Source organism: Schistocerca cancellata, chromosome 1, assembly GCF_023864275.1.
Source record: "Schistocerca cancellata isolate TAMUIC-IGC-003103 chromosome 1, iqSchCanc2.1, whole genome shotgun sequence".
Taxonomy (NCBI): domain Eukaryota; kingdom Metazoa; phylum Arthropoda; class Insecta; order Orthoptera; family Acrididae; genus Schistocerca; species Schistocerca cancellata.
Genome location: NC_064626.1, coordinates 155,853,192 through 155,871,491, shown reverse-complemented (window position 1 = coordinate 155,871,491; position 18,300 = coordinate 155,853,192). Strand labels below are relative to the sequence as shown.

At 38.7% G+C, this 18,300-nt stretch overlaps 1 protein-coding gene across 1 annotated transcript in view; it reads left to right on the top strand.

Moving 5' to 3' along the window:
* The window catches only part of LOC126131609 (UBX domain-containing protein 11-like), a 153,794-nt gene that overhangs the window by 30,038 nt on the left and 105,456 nt on the right, over positions 1-18,300 (top strand). Inside the window, exon 3 of the mRNA XM_049915177.1 lies at positions 6,850-6,998. Within this exon, the coding sequence (XP_049771134.1) occupies positions 6,850-6,998 (149 nt within the window). The remainder of the gene's footprint in view (positions 1-6,849; positions 6,999-18,300) is intronic.

Here is an 18,300-nt window from a genome sequence, read left to right as displayed (position 1 = left end):
CATATCTTAAATGAAAAAGACAAGTTCATAAAATTCATATTTATTCCACCTAATATAACCTGTTTATTACAGCCCATTGATCAGGGCAATATTGGGACTTTCAAATGGTATTACAGAAAAGAATAACGTAAGTTACTGTTAGAAAGAGACAAGAAGGGAGAAGAAAGTCTGTTAAGAAATCATAAAAATTTTGATTAGAAAAATGTGTTCTACATGATCAGTGTAGCATGGGGTAAGAGTACAAAATTTGAAGAAAGCCTGCAATAAAATTTTGGGGAGGGAGGAAAGTTCTCAAATTCAATTGAAAAAGATGAACACAATGATATATCTAAAAAACTCAGTATGCTAAAATTACTCAGTCTCCATGAATGTGATGAAGAAGATGTTCAAGAATGGATGAATGTCTGTGATGCAGATCCAGTGCATCAAATCATGTAGGATAGGAAATAGTAAACCTTGTCACAGATGAAGCTGACTCCACCAGTATCTCATCAACTAGTGGCCCAGAAAATGAAGATGAAAATACAGTACACCAGCTCCTTCTGAAGTATTTACATGTTCAGAAACTGCCTGGGAGGGTTTGAAGCTCAAGATGAAAGCAACCAGTATCAGACATCTGACCGCAAACAGTGTGCATGATTTAGTCGTTCGTAAGTGGGTAGGCCTGCTTTGACAGGCCAAAACCAAGGACTTTTTAAGTATTAATTCCTTACGTATGTAATGTACATGCAAAATGCATATGTATTACATATGTTTTGTTTACTGGGCTGTGCTGCTACTGTACTTGATTTTGTAATAATAATTGATATTCATGTTATTACAAATATATGTAGTTTTATTGGTAAATGAAGGTATACAGCTTAAGCATCCTAATAAATTGGTTTTTTGAACACACTCATCACCCATTTAGATCAAAAACTTTATGCTCTACTGTGCTGCCGGTGTACAGACCACCAACAAGAACTCTAAATTTTAATTCAGTCACCATAAAATTTTTGACTGAAATTCAGAGAAAAGATAGCTTGTTTATAATGTGTGAAATATAAGATTTTACCTACCATGTACGTTTTTGTATCAAATACATGCCTATATTTCAGAGAGTAAAAGAAATAACTGTTCTGAAGACTGCACTTTTAACATAACTATAAACGAAAGTTAATATCTATACAAGGGCGATATACTTGAGGGCAGTGTTATAGAAAAGGAAGAGGATGTAGATGAAGATGAAATGGGAGATATCATACTGCGTGAAGAGTTTGATAGAGAACTGAAAGACCTAAGTCGAAACAAGGCCCCGGGAGTAGACAACATTACATTAGAACTACTGACAGCCTTAGGAGAGCCAGTCCTGACACAACTCTACCATCTGGTGAGCAAAATGTATGAGACAGGCGAAATAACCTCAGACTTCAAGAAGAATGTAATAATTCCAATCCCAAAGAAAGCAGGCATTGACAGATGTGAAAATTACTGAACTATCAGTTTAATAAGTCACGGCTGCAAAATACTAACGTAAATTCTTTACAGAGGAATGGAAACACTGGTAGAAGCCGACCTCGGGGAAGATCAGTTTGGATTCCGTAGAAATATTGGAACACGTGAGGCGATACTTACTCTACAACTTATTTTAGAAGCTAGATTAAGAAAAGGCAAACCTACATTCCTAGCGTTTGTAGACTTAGAGAAAGCTTTTGACAATGTTGACTGGAATACTCTCTTTCAAATCCTGAAGGTGGCAGGCGTAAAATACAAGGAGCGAAAGGCTATTTACAATTTGTACAGAAACCAAATGGCAGTTATAAGAGTCGAGGGACATGAAAGGGAAGCAGTGGTTGGGAAGGGAGTGAGACAGGGTTGTAGCCTCTCCCCGCTGTTGTTCAATCTGTATATTGAGCAAGAAACAAAAGAAAAATTCAGAGTAGGTATTAAAATCCATGGAGAAGAAATAAAAACTTTAAGGTTCGCCGATGACATTGTAATTCTGTCAGAGACAGCAAAGGACTTGGAAGAGCAGTGATAACGGAATGGACAGTGTCTTGAAAGGAAGATATAAGATGAGCATCAACAAAAGCAAAACGAGGATCATGGAATGTAGTCGAATTAAGTCGGGTGATGCTGAGGGAATTAAATTAGGAAATGAGACACTTAAAGTAGTGCAGGAGTTTTGCTGTTTGGGGAGCAAAATAACTGATGATGGTTGAAGTAGAGTGGATATAAAATGTAGACTGGCAATGGCAAGGAAAGTGTTTCTGAAGAAGAGAAATTTGTTAACATCAAGTATAGATTTAAGTGTCAGGAAGCCATTTCCGAAAGTATTTGTATGGAGTGTAGCCATGTATGGAAGTGAAACATGGACGATAAATAGTTTGGACAAGAAGAGAATAGAAGCTTTCGAAATGTGGTGCTACAGAAGAATGTTGAAAATTAGATGGATAGATCATGTAACTAATGAGGAGGTACTGAATAGAATTGGGGAGAAGAGTAGTTTGTGGCACAACTTGACTAGAAGAAGGGATCGGTTGGTAGAACATGTTCTGAGGCATCAAGGGATCACCAATTTAGTATTGGAGGGCAGAGTGGAGGGTAAAAATCGTAGAGGGAGACCAAGAGATGAATACACTAAGCAGATTCAGAAGGATGTAGGCTCTAGTAGGTACTGGGAGATGAAGAATCTTGCACAGGATAGATTAGCATGGAGAGCTGCATCAAACCAGTCTCAGGACTGAAGACCACAACAACAACAAACATAACTCTAAGTAAAGAAACAAAGTCAGCCTACTATACTGCCATAATTTGTGTTATAAGTACAAGAGGAGACACACTATTGATGGTAATTACTATGTGTTGTGAATGATTCTAAAAAAATTATTTCAATATATTAGTATCCTTCCCCAGTCACTTAAACCATCCCCTACATACTCAGTCACCAGCCACAACAGAATATCCCCCCTTGCAACTCATTTGCTACTTAAGACTGAGCTACTGAATCACATTCTGTGGCAGGGTTTTTGGCTACCTTTGCCATGCACTGAAATAACAAATATCCTCCCTACCATTCCTACACTGATATTCCGCCATCTACCCAGTCTATTCTTGGCAGTCTCTATTCTGTCCCTGTTCCCAACCTCTTGCCTTTGCAAGATCTACCTCATACATCCACCCACTACCACCTCCACTAGTCCTATCATAGACATCTTCTGTCTTGTCAAAGGCAGGGTTTCAGCAGAGCGGTGTTAAAAATATTCACTAGCACTGAGTGAAGCAAGCTGCATATTAATGTACACCTACCTCAGTACATTGTTTGTTCACCATCTGTTGCTCTGCATTCATAGGTACTATGTAGTTAATGTTAAAAGCAGCATTGAAGAAAACCATTGTCCATACTTACAATTGCATTGTCCGCGTAACTCAAGTAACAAAATAAACATGTAAATCTCTAGCAATAATGGGCAAAAGTGGATGTTTCCTTCCTTCATTGAAAATGATACTAATGTTTTTTATTGTCTTTTAGTTATGGTGTCAACAAGCCCACATTTACGTGGATAGCACATCTGCTACTAATTCATGCAGCTTATATCACACGCAAAACAACCAGAAGTTTACTAAGTTCAACATGAAATATTATGAGATTAATGCAGTCAATACTCTGCTATGAAATGAGTTTCACACTTGGTCCTTTTCAGTGGATTCTTCAAAGGAAGATGCTCACCAAAAAATGTTCTGTAAATGAATACTGAACACGCCACACAGAATTCTTCACTACAACAAACACTCCAAAATCTCCCAAACTTCACAGAACTGTCCGTAAATGCATCTGCTTGCATGGCGATATAAACCAAATGCGAAATAACAGTCACTTCTTCATTTTACAAGTAACTTTTTCGGACATGTCTAACGTGACCTTCTCGTATGACAGCTAGTCCATGACTGACTGAATGCCGTTGCTTTCAGGGCATATAACTCATTGTCTCATTCTAATGCATGGGAAAGACTTTACTCTGATTGGTTGATCAAAACAAACAGCCAATCAGATCAATCTTTCTACATCATGTTCGCACTTAAACTGTTTTACTCCAATCAACATTCACAGATGCATTTACATCATTTCAGCAAATATTAACAAAATGTTCCACCAAACCAAACAAAATGAAAACAAAGAGAAAACTATGCTTGAAATATGCTTTAGAACTGATTATCCTCTTATTACCTTTCTGGTTCCCTTATTACAAAAGCAAACACTTGTATACATACGTCATCTGTCAGTTAAGGGGATTTACAGTTTTCATGACACCCTGGTGGCATAACACTTGTTAGTTATGTAAGGTGTAATACAATATAGAATTGAATTTTGACATATGTCCCACATACACACTCACATTTACTCTCACCCTAACACAAAACATAAATATTAACTTTTAAACTGTTATTTTCATTACGAAAGAAAAATTATCAAAAGTTTAGAATTGAAAATCTTTATAAAATAAATAAGCACAATGAGAGTGCTATTATTGTTTTCAAATAACAAAAGAAATATAAACTGCTATTGTTCCTATCTGAATTTACTTTCTTAAGTGTCGGTTAAGTACCTTTTTATGGGTTTTTCATATCTCTGAAAGTATTATAGGTACCGGTATCAAATTTTGACATAGAGTTCATCTTAATAACAAAAGGTCAGGTACCAAATTTGGAATAAGACAGATAATATTTAACATAGTTATTTAGTTTCTTATGCGAGGTGAGTAAGTGATTTCAGTACGTGCCATAGTCAGCATTCTCAAGGTCCGCTTTAGCGACAGGTGTGGCTATGACGTATACAGCAGGCCACAAGTCGGCTGCCACCAAATGCTACTATACTGCAGGCTTCCAAAACAGCTTGCCATAATGTAACAATACTTACTGCAAAAATCTGCAGTTGCATAATAGCTGCAACGCTACAGGGCCACCTGTGAAAGCAGTCATATGGTGTACCAAATTAGCTGCAAACACTGGGTGGCAGTTTACTTGGGCAGGACCACTAACTACCTATCTGTTCACAAGAATGGCCACCACAAAACATTGGCAAGAGACAGCTGCACCACCCAGTTGCCAAGCATGCTGCACAACATGGGGAGCGTGGCCTCGGTGACTGCTCCACATCCTGTGCTATCTTGATTCTTCCCACCAACACAAACTTTTCTGAACCCCACCTGTCCCTGTCCCTTTCCTGCTCCCACTCCAGCCTCACACAGTACTTCAACCCAAAGCAGATCTCCATAGCCCTTCCCCCTTCTCTGCTTCTCTACTTTCTGCTTCCCCCCTCCCTCCCATAAACAGTCTCCTGATGCTGCAGCTCACACCTTTCTGTTGTGCCTCCACCACATCCATGCACACTCCCAGAGGCATTACTACAGCATCTCCCCCAACCTCTTCTCTGCTATCCCTCCCCATTCCTACTCCATACTTCTTCTGTACCCCCACTATCCATCTCAGCTGAGATCGCTGCTCACCATATTCTGGCGTTAGCACCCATAGATGACAGTGACCACGAGCGAAATATGTGTATGTGTAAATTTTGTGCATGTGTAAATTTTTTTTGTGTGTTTTTCTCTTCATCTGAGGAAGCACTTTCAAATATACTTTAAATGAGACTGTCTGCTACTCAGTGCCTCCTCTGTGTGGTGAGTGGCAATCTGTCCTGTTTCAGCTTTATTTTGGAACTTGGTTAGATACATTTCTATAGGCACAAAAATTACTGCTTGTACTTGGGCCTAATTATTTTTTAAGTTATGTTGTGGTTACGCCCTGATGGAATGCGGACCAAAGAGAATGTCATGTCCAGCTGTAATGAAATGGTGCCAACAATTTGACCGAGCCATACAAATGTGGGCGATGCTGACTGGGAAGGAAGGCCATCAACATCGACCAGAGAGTGTGTGGGCTACTGACAAATAATATCTGAGAGAAAGATGTTGTATCCGTAATTGGAGAAACAACAATTAACCATTGGTGTGAGTTACAAATTCTGTTTATTGCCAAGAGTTCCACAATAACAACACAACTTGGTGCTCAATCAAGTGCAGCGACTGGGCTGCAGAGTCCAAGTCCGGTACGGTAAACAGTCGTAGTGTAGTGTCATTCCGGGATGTGACGTCGACGTAGCACGTAGGTAGCCCGACACGAGACTGCCAGGCATGGCGATGTATGCAGCTATATAGGGCGAGTGACGGAGGAATATGCCCACCTTATCCGAGTCCGCTTTTCGTGTCTCGCTACGATTGGCGGCGCGGCCTCACGTAACTATCTCTCGGGAGGACGCCGCCTGAGGTTGCTGTGAAAGTGCGGAGGCACTCGGTAAGTGAGGCCTGCGCCTGCGCTGTACAGCTGTGCAGAGCTGCGCATAAGCGGGGCGTGCCGGCCGTCAGCTATGTGACGTAAAGACCGTGACCACGCAGTTGCAGGCACCACGGTGTGGGCATTGACTGTACCACAAAAGAGATTTTTCAATGATGAGGAAATTCACACAGCAGTCGTCAAACAGCTCTGAGAACAAGAAGCGGATTTCTGTCATCAACTGAACAATTTGTAGAACATTTGACTTTTAGCATAGATTTGATGGCTATGTTGAAAAATAGTCATGTATCTGTGTCAGTGTGAAGTGTAGAGCAGAACTTAGATGATATGCCATAATTATGTGTAAATTACTTTTTAAAATTCCCATGTATTGTGTGATAAATGTCAGTACTGCAAAATTTAAAAATATTAGGTCTGCAAAACTGTATACACCTATTCTGTCATAAGTGTAGTTTGATGCAACACATAAAATGCATCAGGTAATACTCATTTCTTGATTACTTTTAATTTTTCTTTCAGCAATTGAGCTGCCTGCTGATCTCATACCAGTTATAATGAGAAGACTAGGTGAAGCAGAGAGAAATGTGGTTCGGTTATCCAAAGAATTGGCAAATGCTGAGAACAGTGTAAAAGAGAGAGATAAACAAATTCTACATCTGAATGAGAAGGTGAAATATCCCTTTCATTTCAGTATATGTCATTGGTGTTAACAAATTATATATATGATTAAACGAGACTTCCCAAGCATATGGTAGCACCTGTTTCTAAAATTTCATTTAAACTTTTTTGTTGTTCTTTGACCAACATTATTTGAAAATCATGTCAGTACTAGCGAAAAATTCTTGGTGTAGTTCTACTCGTAGACATAGATTTATCATTTATTTTTGTTCCTAAGTAATCTTCAGTCTGTGCATACAGATTACCTAATAACAATAGTCTGATGATGAAAAATCCTGTATGGAAACAGTGAAGAGGAATGAGGGCACACTAGTAATGGAGCACTAATGCAGTTGAACAAGGATGTGGAAAAATTCATTGTGCCTCTGTAGAAGGAACCATTCTAGGAATTACTTTAAGTGATTTAGGGAAATCATATAAAATGTAGATCTGTATGACTAGACACAAATTTGAACCTCATTGCTCCTAAATATGAATCTAATACCATAAATTGCTCTGACACACTCAAATAATAAAATATCTCTAAAAAAACTCATTGTGTCTCAATCATATTTTTACTTTCACTATGGGCAGAGTGAAGTCTGTTGGTAAAATTAATAATGTAATGCTACAAAGTTGCAGTTATGTCCTTGTTTTGCACATTGGTATCGACAGAGCCTTGAGGTAGGTGAGTTACAGACTTACTCCCTACTCTGTTCGCCACAGATCAGTAACTGGTAGACCTAAAGTAATTACCCTTCAACAGAAATAACTTTCAGCATTGACTATGCAGTGCAATCCAGCTATATCTGTATGCAAATGTCTGCAGAATTAATCACTGACTCGGGTGTTGCAAAATACTGAGAAAATATACAATCCTATCAGTCTCAGAACAATTGGTCTATTTCAAGATATCCATCAGTGTGTGCCCACTTGACACAATGCAAGGACAAACATGTTTATTGTGAATGCACCAGTCTTCAAGGATATGTGATAGGGCACTCAGCAGCTTTGGAGTATTTATGGGACAAGATTGCACCAATACTGCAGTGGAATGCTTCAGTTGCTACTATCAGAGGGAGACCAGAGGTGTGTGTTGTCGAGCACAGTGCAGGGAAAAATTCAATCATTCAAAGCCTGGAAAACTTGTTAACAGCAAGGTGATCACACAAGACGTTCACCTTGGCATTGTAGCTGATTCGGACTGTAAGGTGTCATGTCACTGATTGCGTGGCCCCTGCCGCTGGAGGTTCGAGTCCTCCCTTGGGCATTGGTATGTGTGTTGTTCATAGCTTAAGTTAGTTTTAGTAGTGTGTAAGTCTAGGGACCAATGACTTCAGCAGTTTGGTCCCTTAGAAACTCAGACACATTTGAACATTCGGTCTGTAAGAGAATTCTGCTATATTTGCAGTCAGTCAGCTGTTGTAGTTCATCTTATACAGAAACATGTTTAAGTCTGTCCTATTCATATGAGGCTGCATTTTATTGATCCCTGCAACATAATACTTCACTGATTCCAGTTCATTTGCTGAGAGTTTAAACTTTAAATATGTCAAGGTTGCACAGATTGCATTTAAGTTCTTTCACTGCCAGTTTCTGCAACAAAATTGTGAAGTTGTTAAAATGATCCTTTGGCATTGCAACTGGGACTAAAATATCAATGTAAATGGGAAGTAGGGAATACCTAGTAGTAACTGATCCATAAAATGCTGGAACATGACAGTGACTAGAGATTCTGAAAGGTAACCGCTTATAATGGTAAAGGCCATATTGTGCATTTAGTGCTAGGTAAGCTTGTGATGCTGCTCCTGAAAGGCTTTGATACTATGCGTCTGCAAGGTCAATTTTACAGAATAAATTACTGTGGCCTAATTTTGCAAAGAGTTTGTCTGGGGTCAGTAGAGAATATGTTTCCACTTCAGCTTCTGCATTTTTCGTTACTTTAAAATCACAAAGTTACAAGCTCCAGTTGTGTTTGCATACTGTGCCCATAGGAGTGGTCCATTGACTGCGGAGATTGGCATTAAGAGATCTCAATGAGTGAGTCTGTCTGGCTCTTTTTTGAGGCTTAGCTAGAACACTAAAGAGGAAAATGTTACATTGTTACTAAACCATCATAAACTTTAATGCTCCATATATTATTCGAAAGGTGTCATAATTTACAGTTTAGAATTAATTACAATTACAAAGTCTCCAATTGTATATCCTATACCAAGTAAGTACAAAATATCGTGTTTTACACTCAGTACTGACAATATCAGATTGGTGAGAACCGCAGATTGGTACTAACTGCAATTGTATATTTTGTGAGATATTAGTAATCAAGGGTTAAAGCCAAGGCCACTGGAAAAGGCTTTAAAAAGTGTGGGGCAGCCATCATTTTAAAAGTGATGTTGCCTTCCCTAACCTAGCTGAGAAGATTTGAGCATATCTGTCGCAAAGAGTCTTTAAGGTGGTACAAGACCCTTTGTATTGCATGGTGTACGCTGTGCCATGAATCTTATATCAGAAATTGTGGAAAGAGTCCATTGCAAAAAATAAAATAAAATATTGTCCACTTTGGGCTCAGCTACCATTGGAAAATTTGCTAGTTGGGTCACTTGGTTGTGAGTGAGTAAGACTGGAAACTTTCCTACCAAAGGACATGATGTCGTCCATAGACCCATACCATTTTGTTTTTGAATATAAACTTTATTGTCAATACAATCTGAAAGGAACATATACTACAATGAAGAGCCGTCCATGGAGATTTGTTCTAACTCAGCACATGCTCAATATGTCCACCATTTTGTTTCCTAACTTCCTTCAAACGAACACTGAAGTTAGTGATTACCCTACGGCATATGTCTTCCATAATTTCACTGCAAGCTTTTAGAATAAGTCTTCTAAGCTCCATTAAATCACATGGACGTTTCAGGAAAATTTTTTCCCTTAGGGACCCCCAAAGAAAAAAGTCACATGGATTGAGGTCAGGACTATTGGGGGGCCAATTTTGTCCATCATTGAAGCGACCTGAAAAAACTTGAGTGAAATGATCTGCATGTCGAAATGCTCATGTAAAAGCTCGAACACACTGTTTGCAGTATGTAGCCTTGCTCCATCTTGCATGAACCACTGTGTGTTGAAGGGCAAAGCAGTAGCAAGAAGCTGTGGAATGAAGCTATTGCGAAGCATGCTCAAATAACGCTCGCTGTTCACAGTTTCCTCAAAGAAAAAGGGTCCAATAAGTATGTGACTGGAAACTGCTGCCCACACTGTAATCCTCGGAGCATAATGTTGTCATTCATGAAGCACTTGTGGGTTTTCAGTGGCCCAAAAGTGTAAATTTTGTTTGTTAACCACACCGTCTAAATGAAAATGCGCCTCGTCTGAAAACCAAAAGTTGTTGATAGTTTCTTCCCAATCCTCCCCACTGAGGAAACAATAGTCTCTGATGCTTGTGTTCTTCAGTGAGCTTCTGTGCACAGGTCATCTTGTATGGGTACATATGGAGGTCACTTTTAAGAATGCGTTGAACGGAGTGTCTGGATATTCCCAGTTGCACTACTGCCTTTCTACATGATTTCTCGGGACTTCTCTGTACAGCAACTCATACCGCCTCAATATTCTCCAGCAAACAAACAGGCTTAGGCCGACGTCGCTTCACTTCCAATACTGTTCCTTCCTGTACAGATTTATCGTACAACCTGTGGATGGTCTTCTTGCAAGGGACCCATCGTGTATTAAACTGTTGTCGAAAATGCCTCTGAGCCACAACAAGGCTTTTCGTTTCATGAAAAAGTAACACAATTGCCAATTGTTGCTGTGTCATCAGTCTTCCATTGTCAGCCATTACTGCTTACTAGTCTCCTAGTGGCAGTATTGTGAATTACATGTCATTTCGTAACTCATTTGTTTTTCCAAGCTCTGCTGGTACTGCTGTAGAGATCCCAGCGGGATATCTAATGTGCGTCGTAAATTTTTTACAAAAAGGAACATATCACCTTGTTGATCACATTGCGTAGCAACACTGTAATGCAGATTAATTAATTCATTACAATGATTTGCAACTTAATAAGTCCCATTACACATACAAACTGTTACACAAAATTTGCTGACCGCATGAGAGTATGAGAGTGATTTTATTTCCGGAAATGCCAAAAAACCGGCACTTTCGAAAGTTAAATTGCTAACTGTTATATAACTTCATTGATTGTCCCTCGCCACTACTGAACATGTTGTATTGTGTCTCTTCACAAGAGATCTCAAGAGGCCAGGATAAACAGGAAACAAGAAGAGGACTAAAGAAAAGCCATCAGCATACACTTGGCACCCAATGTGGGGCCTGAAAAGGATATACTAAAAACTTCAGGCCCAAGGCACGAACATTGGCTCGTTGGAGATATTCACAGGTACGAGTAGTACAGGCATAGTATAAATGAACAGTTCTACGATTGGTGAAAGTATATTTTGATTTTGTCCTAAACAATCATCTTTGACCAGAGCACAGTTATTCATATATTTTGTGAACAAACAAATAATTGTGTGTTGTGTTGATATTGATATTTTAACTATGTATAAAGATACTAGGAAAGATGTACACCTGAACAACAAGAGCGCGAGATAATGCAACCCAGAGTTTAGAAGTGACGGGTGAGTGGAGTGAAAGTGGATATAATCCTCATGAGGAGGTAACTAGGGAACCAATTACGAACCAGCAATCGCATAATTTGAGAGAGGAAAATCTTGGTGAAAGAGTCCCAAATGTAATACATGTAGGACAGCAATCACATAATTTAAGTGGTAGCAATATCATTGATGTGGAGGTGGCAGTAGAAGCAGACCCGAGTACAAGTAGAAATAGGAATATACAGGATTTTATAAATACCAAAGCTACACAGGGAAGTGTGAATCTTACATCAAATGTTACAGAGCTTAAAGATGATATTATTAAATTTTTGGCGAGTATGCATCATCAGTTACCTGAGAATATGCTACAATTAGATGAGAAGTTTGATGCCAAATTTAATTCCCAAACTGGAAAATTCAACACTGAAATGGAAAATATGACTTCACTAAATGAAAAATTTGACAACAAGTTTGAGTCACTTGAAAATCAAATTGTGTCACTTAAAGATAATAATAGACAATTAAATGAGAAATTCAGTAACTTGAAAGTAGAGTGGAAAGAACGATTAAGTACCAAATTTAGTGAATTAGAAGTAAAAGTTTCCATGGATATGACTAACGTACACACCGAATTTATGGTTCAAATGGCTCTGAGCGCTATAGGACTTAACATCTGAGGTCATCAGTCCCCTAGAACTTAGAACTACTTAAACCTAACTAACCTAAGGACATCACACACATCCATGCCCAAGGCAGGATTCGAACCTGCGACCACAGCGGTCGCACGGTTCCAGACTCAGACAATACATGTGCGGAGTTTGAACAACTTTTCTTAGCAAAATACTGGTCAAGTACCAAACGAGAGGCTAAGGAAGGAGGTGTATCAACTGGAGTTTTATAATAGTAAATGAAGCTCATTAAGACAGTATTTAGAGAAATACATTAATAAAACAAGGTACTGGAGTGATCCTATTTCCGATAGAGAAGTGATACCTATTTTGAAAGGAAGATTACCTATTCATATACATGAGAAACTTTCTGTCTGTAGTCGATTCAATCGATATGGTACTATAAGGTGCCCTAGTATGGGATAATAATCAAATGTCTGCCTTACAATATAATAATAATAATAATAATAATAATAATAATAATATTAACAATAATGACAACTGAGATACAAATACTAAACCTATACTACACGATTGAGGACAAGCGACATATTATGGCTATAGTAAAGCCAATAATAATGTTCAGTATAAATGTATCACCTATTATTCTAAAGAAACCTATAGAAATAATAATAATCAGGTGAATCAGATTAGTACAGGAAAACCAAATCATAAACGCAGATATAATGATTCGAATAATCAGTGTGGTAATTCACGCAGATGTGATATATACCCAGAAGACAATCCTAATAGTATACAACCTTGGAAAGACTCTTTGACACCTGAAGTTCGATGGGTAGACACAAATGTAACTCAACAAACACAAGGACCAATACCACTCAGTAACAGAGCAATAAAGTCACAAAGGGAACAACTTCCAAATTCCGACCATACTGTACATATTGTTGAAGTATATGGTCCACCGAATATGTCATCTACCCGAAGATTAAACTAGAACTGGTCACCAAAAGCCTTCCTATGATAATTGGAGAGGATGAGGAGGGAAGGCATCATTTTAAAGTGAATGTGCTGAGATATAATGATCTTTTGGACCTAAGGGAGGAACTGGTTGAAGAAACACCTTACATTTCGAAAAAGTGTGGATGAATTTTGCTGGCAGTAGCTCAAGCAGTAATAAATGGTATTGATGTTGAAATTTTGATTGATACTAGAGCAATCATTAGCGTAATGATGCAGGATTGTTTTAAACAAATTAGTCAAGGAGTGATAGTGCTTACATTTCCTGTTACTGGATGTACTGTATCTGGAGCATTTAGTGTGGAAGCGCAAAATGTCTCAAAGCAGGCACGAGTCAACATTATGATGTGGGCGGCTTCAATAGAAAGTACCTTTATAATTGTTTCAAGAAAAATGACCATACCATGTGTTTGGGGTCTAGATTTTTTGTGTGATGCTGGAGCAGTCATCAATTTCAAGGAGGAGTGTACCTTGGACTCTGAAGCCGACGTTTTGACAGTCTCTATGATAATGGGCAAAATAGTCCCGGATCAGTATTGCATGAAGTTAACGGTTAGCTGTATTGATATTGACTGTAATTTAGTTGATGATATTTTCTATATTGAATATATTGGAGAAGTTACACTTCATAAGAAAATCTCCAAATCCTAATACCTATCTGCAAGTCAACAAGAAGATTTGTATTGCCTGTTAAGTAATTATCTGCCCATATTTTGTAAATGTCCTGGAATAACCATGTTAGAATGGGGAATTATAAAGCCCGCTCATTCTGAATATTGTAGCCTCTTTTGGCGGTCCTCAAAGTGAATGGTGATGTCAGATAAGTTCTAGACGCTAGAGAGATAAACAAGATAATCACACTGGTACAGACAAGACCTGAGAGTTTGGATGAGTTAATTCAGAAATTCTGTGGTGCCCGCTTCCTGACATCCCTTGATATGAGAAGTTCGTACTGGCAAACGAAAATCTCTATTGACTCTTGAAAGTATACTGCTTTTATTTTTCTGGACAGAAGTTACCAATTCACTATTATGCTATTTGGACTGAATATCAGCGGATGTGTATTTATATCGGACACTGTACTTGTACGAGATTTGCTCAATAGAGTTACCTTGTATGTGGACGACCTATTGATCGTTACTGAAACATTGGAGGAGCATTTCGATCTTCTTGAACAAGTATTTGTGAAATTCTTAGGGCATGGAGTAACAGTAAATTTAATGAAATCTAGATTCACCAGAAGTCAACTGAAGTTCCTAGGACATATAATTATACCAGAGTGTATTATGCCGAATCCTAACAAAATGAGTGCTATCAAAAAGTGTCCCTATCCAAAAAATAAAAAGGAATTAAAATCATTCATGGGATTAGCCTCATTTCTCCGACAATTTTTGCCTAGTCAATTAATCAGCCAAGAATGTTTATTAAAGTTATTACGAAAGAACATCATGTGGAAATGGACCCCTGAGTGTAGTCAAACATTTGACAAAATCCAAGATGCTTTAGTTAACGCCCAGTTGTTACATCATTCGAAACTTGAACAGGATTTTTAAATTGCCGCTGATGCTTCCAAAACAGGCCTAGGCACTGTGCTTTTCCAAATGGATGATCCACAAGATACGAATACCATTAATATTACAGGATTCACAAGCAGAATGCTCTGTAAATGTGAAAGGGCATAGTGTACCACAGAGTTAGAGGTAATAGCTATGGTATGGATGCATAAAAAGTGTAGATATTTTGTCTATGGAAAAAGAATAACCATATTTTGTGACCATAAAGCTTTGTCTTATATTTTAACGGGAAGAATATTTCACTCAAAGTTAACCAGATGGTCCTTGTTACTTCAAGAATATAACATTTCAGTCCAATATATAAAAGGGAAAGACAACATTGTATCTGATGCTCTATCCTGTTTGCCTAGAAGACAGGATAGTGAAGAATTCGAGGAACAGACTTTAGATTTCAAAATAATGGATCTGTCTATTGCATTTTTTGAGAAACAAATTTCAAAGTTGTGTCACAATATGCCGCAGTTGCAAGAACAAGATCCTTATTGGAAACCTATTTGAGATTTAATTAGCTAAGGAGCTACGAATCATTTGGGTAGTCTATATACTTTACAATCTAATGTATTATTTCGATGAAAAACTCATGCCAAACCATGGAAAGTATGCATTCCATAGGAGCATCTGGAATCTTTAGTGTGGTATACACATCCCAAGTGGGGACACTTTGGATCTTTAAAATGCAAAGCCAAGTTATCACAATATTGCTAACATCTGAATTTAGAATGCTTGGCTAGTAACATTCTAAAGAAATGTAACATTTGCCTGAAAACTAAACCCATCAACTACTGATGAAAAATTGAATTACGTCCAGTTGTACCACACCAACCTTTAACATTGATATCTTGTGATGTGTGTGGACCATGCCCTACTACTCATGGACAATTTAAGTATATTTTATTTATTTATTTATGCATTTATTTTACCTGGCAAGGTTAGGGCCTTCAGGCCCTCTCTTACACCTAACCAGGCATACTCAGATTGAACGAATTACAGTTTCTACAGAAAATTAAGGAGATATAACGTGTTATACAGTATTAATGTTAAAGAAAAAAAATAGAGATTATAACAGTAGTACAATGATAATTATAACAATAAAAAAATAATTATAACAATCAAGAATAATAATAGTAATAGTAATGACTATGTACATGAAAGTAAACATATTTTTCCTTTATGAATGTCAGTCCTATTGCTAGTTGGGAATTTTCTTGTTATGTTCTTGCAGCTTGTGAGTTATTCTCATCGAGCAGAGACATAAGACGATAGAATGGAGTGAAAGAGATATAGAAGAGGTAGATAGGTTAGAGGAAGAGAAATAGAATGGTAAAATTTGAAGCTGTGATGGAGAGGAGAAAGAAAGAGTTGAGAGGGGCACAACAATGTTGGCTATACCATCCCTAATATGTAAGTTTTGAGTTCCCTATTGAATGTTGAGTGGTTCTGGATAAGATGCAGATCACAGGGGAGCGCGTTCCATAGTCATATGGCTGAATGGAGAATGACACGGAGAAAGATTTTGTATTATGTAAAGGTACAGCCAAGGTGTTAGACGTATCCAATCTGGTATTGCGGTTGTGGAATGATCATAGGTGTTTAATGTGAGAAGATAAGTATTGGGGCACTGGTGGCTAAACCGAGCGGGGTGGCGCAGTGGTTAGACACTGGACTCGCATTCAGGAGGACGACGGTTCAATCCCGCGTCCGGCCATCCTGATTTAGGTTTTCCGTGATTTCCCTAAATCACTCCAGGCAAATGCCGGGATGGTTCCTCTGAAAGGGCATGGCCAACTTCCTTCCCAATCCTTCCCTAATCCCATGAGACCGATGACCACGCTGTCTGGTCTCCTTCCCCAAACCAACCAACCTAAGTCACTGGTGGCTAAGAAATCGATGAAGTAAGCACATCGTGTGGAGATCGCGTGCCTTATGTGGGTGTATCCAACCTAGCTGGGAGTATGAAGAACTGATATGATCATACAACCGTATATTGCACACGTATCTAACGCAAGCATTCATCTCTAGCTCGAGGCATCTCGAATTTTCACTATTTGTGCCGTGTTGAACTACATCACAGTAGTAAAGATTAGGCAAGACTAGTGTTTGGACTAATTTTTGTTTAACATGGGTTGGAAATATTTTACTAAATTTTTGACTTGCATGTAGGGAGGAGAGCGATTTCCGGCAAGCTGTGACTGTCTGTTCTTCCCAGTTTAGGTGTTCATCCAAGATTATTCCAAGGTCTTTTACTGTTTATTGGTATGGTAGTTGGGTACCATTGAGGAGTATTTGAGGGGCTGTTTTGCGAAAGTACCAGCTGATTAACTTTGGATGAGATATAAGTATGACCTGGGATTTGTTGGGGTTTAGTTTCAGACCTAGGTTCTGTGCCCATCGAGAAACAGAGCAAAGATCTGCGTTCATACTCGCTACTGCGTCAGCAATGTTCTTGGGGCTTGCACTTATGTACAGTTGGATGTTGTCGGCATATAGATGGTAGTTGCAGGAATGAATCACTGAAGAAATATCATTAATGTACAGTGAGAAGAGTAATGGACCAAGGACGGAGCCTTGGGGAACTCCAGAGCGCACGTTTTTCCATGATGACTTTTCCGACCCACAAATGACTTTGACTTCTGTTTTTGAGGTAGCTGTCGAACCAGTGTATTGTGCTGTTTGAGAAATTCAGTTGTTTCATTTTAATTAGTAATATATCAAAGTTAACTGTGTCAAAAGCCTTGCTAAAGTCAAGCAGTGTTAGAATGGTAGCTTCACATCTGTCCATAGCATGTTTAATGTCATCAGTTACTTTGATTAATGCAGTTGCTGTACTATGGTGCTTTCGAAAGCCTGACTGATATTTGTCGTGGATGTTATGAGTTTTGAGGTAATCCGTTAGCTGTTCATGGACGATGTATTCTAGGGCTTTAGATATTGCAGGTAGTATGCTGATCGGCCTGTAGTCACCTGGCGACTTAGGGTTGTCAGTCTTGGGTATAGGTTGAATTAAACTTTGCTTCCACGCAGTAGGATATGTACTACTGACAAGAGACAGGTTGAAGATGTCTGTGATAACTGGAGTAATAGTGTCTACGATGTTCTTAATCATGCCAATGCTCACTCCATCATTTCCTACTGCCTTGGAAGAGAATCTCATAATTGCCTTGTGTACTGTGCCGGTAGTGACATGTTTTAGGAAAAACTTGTCTGTCGAGAGATTGATATCTTGGAGCTGGTAATTTGTCGCTGCGTGGCAGTTTACAGCTGTTGAGAAGAAATCGTTTAATTCTTCTGCAGACGCTTGATAAACAGCGTCAGATCTTCGCTTCCCTATACCGAAAGTGTGCAGCTTTTTCCACAGTGCAGCAGGTTTTGATATGCCGCATATGACAGAGCGGGCATGTCTGATTTTGGCATTCCTCACGCTTTGCTTGGTTCTGTTTCAGAGTTTCCTATAAGCTTCGTATGCCTTGGGAGTTGGGTTATGCTTG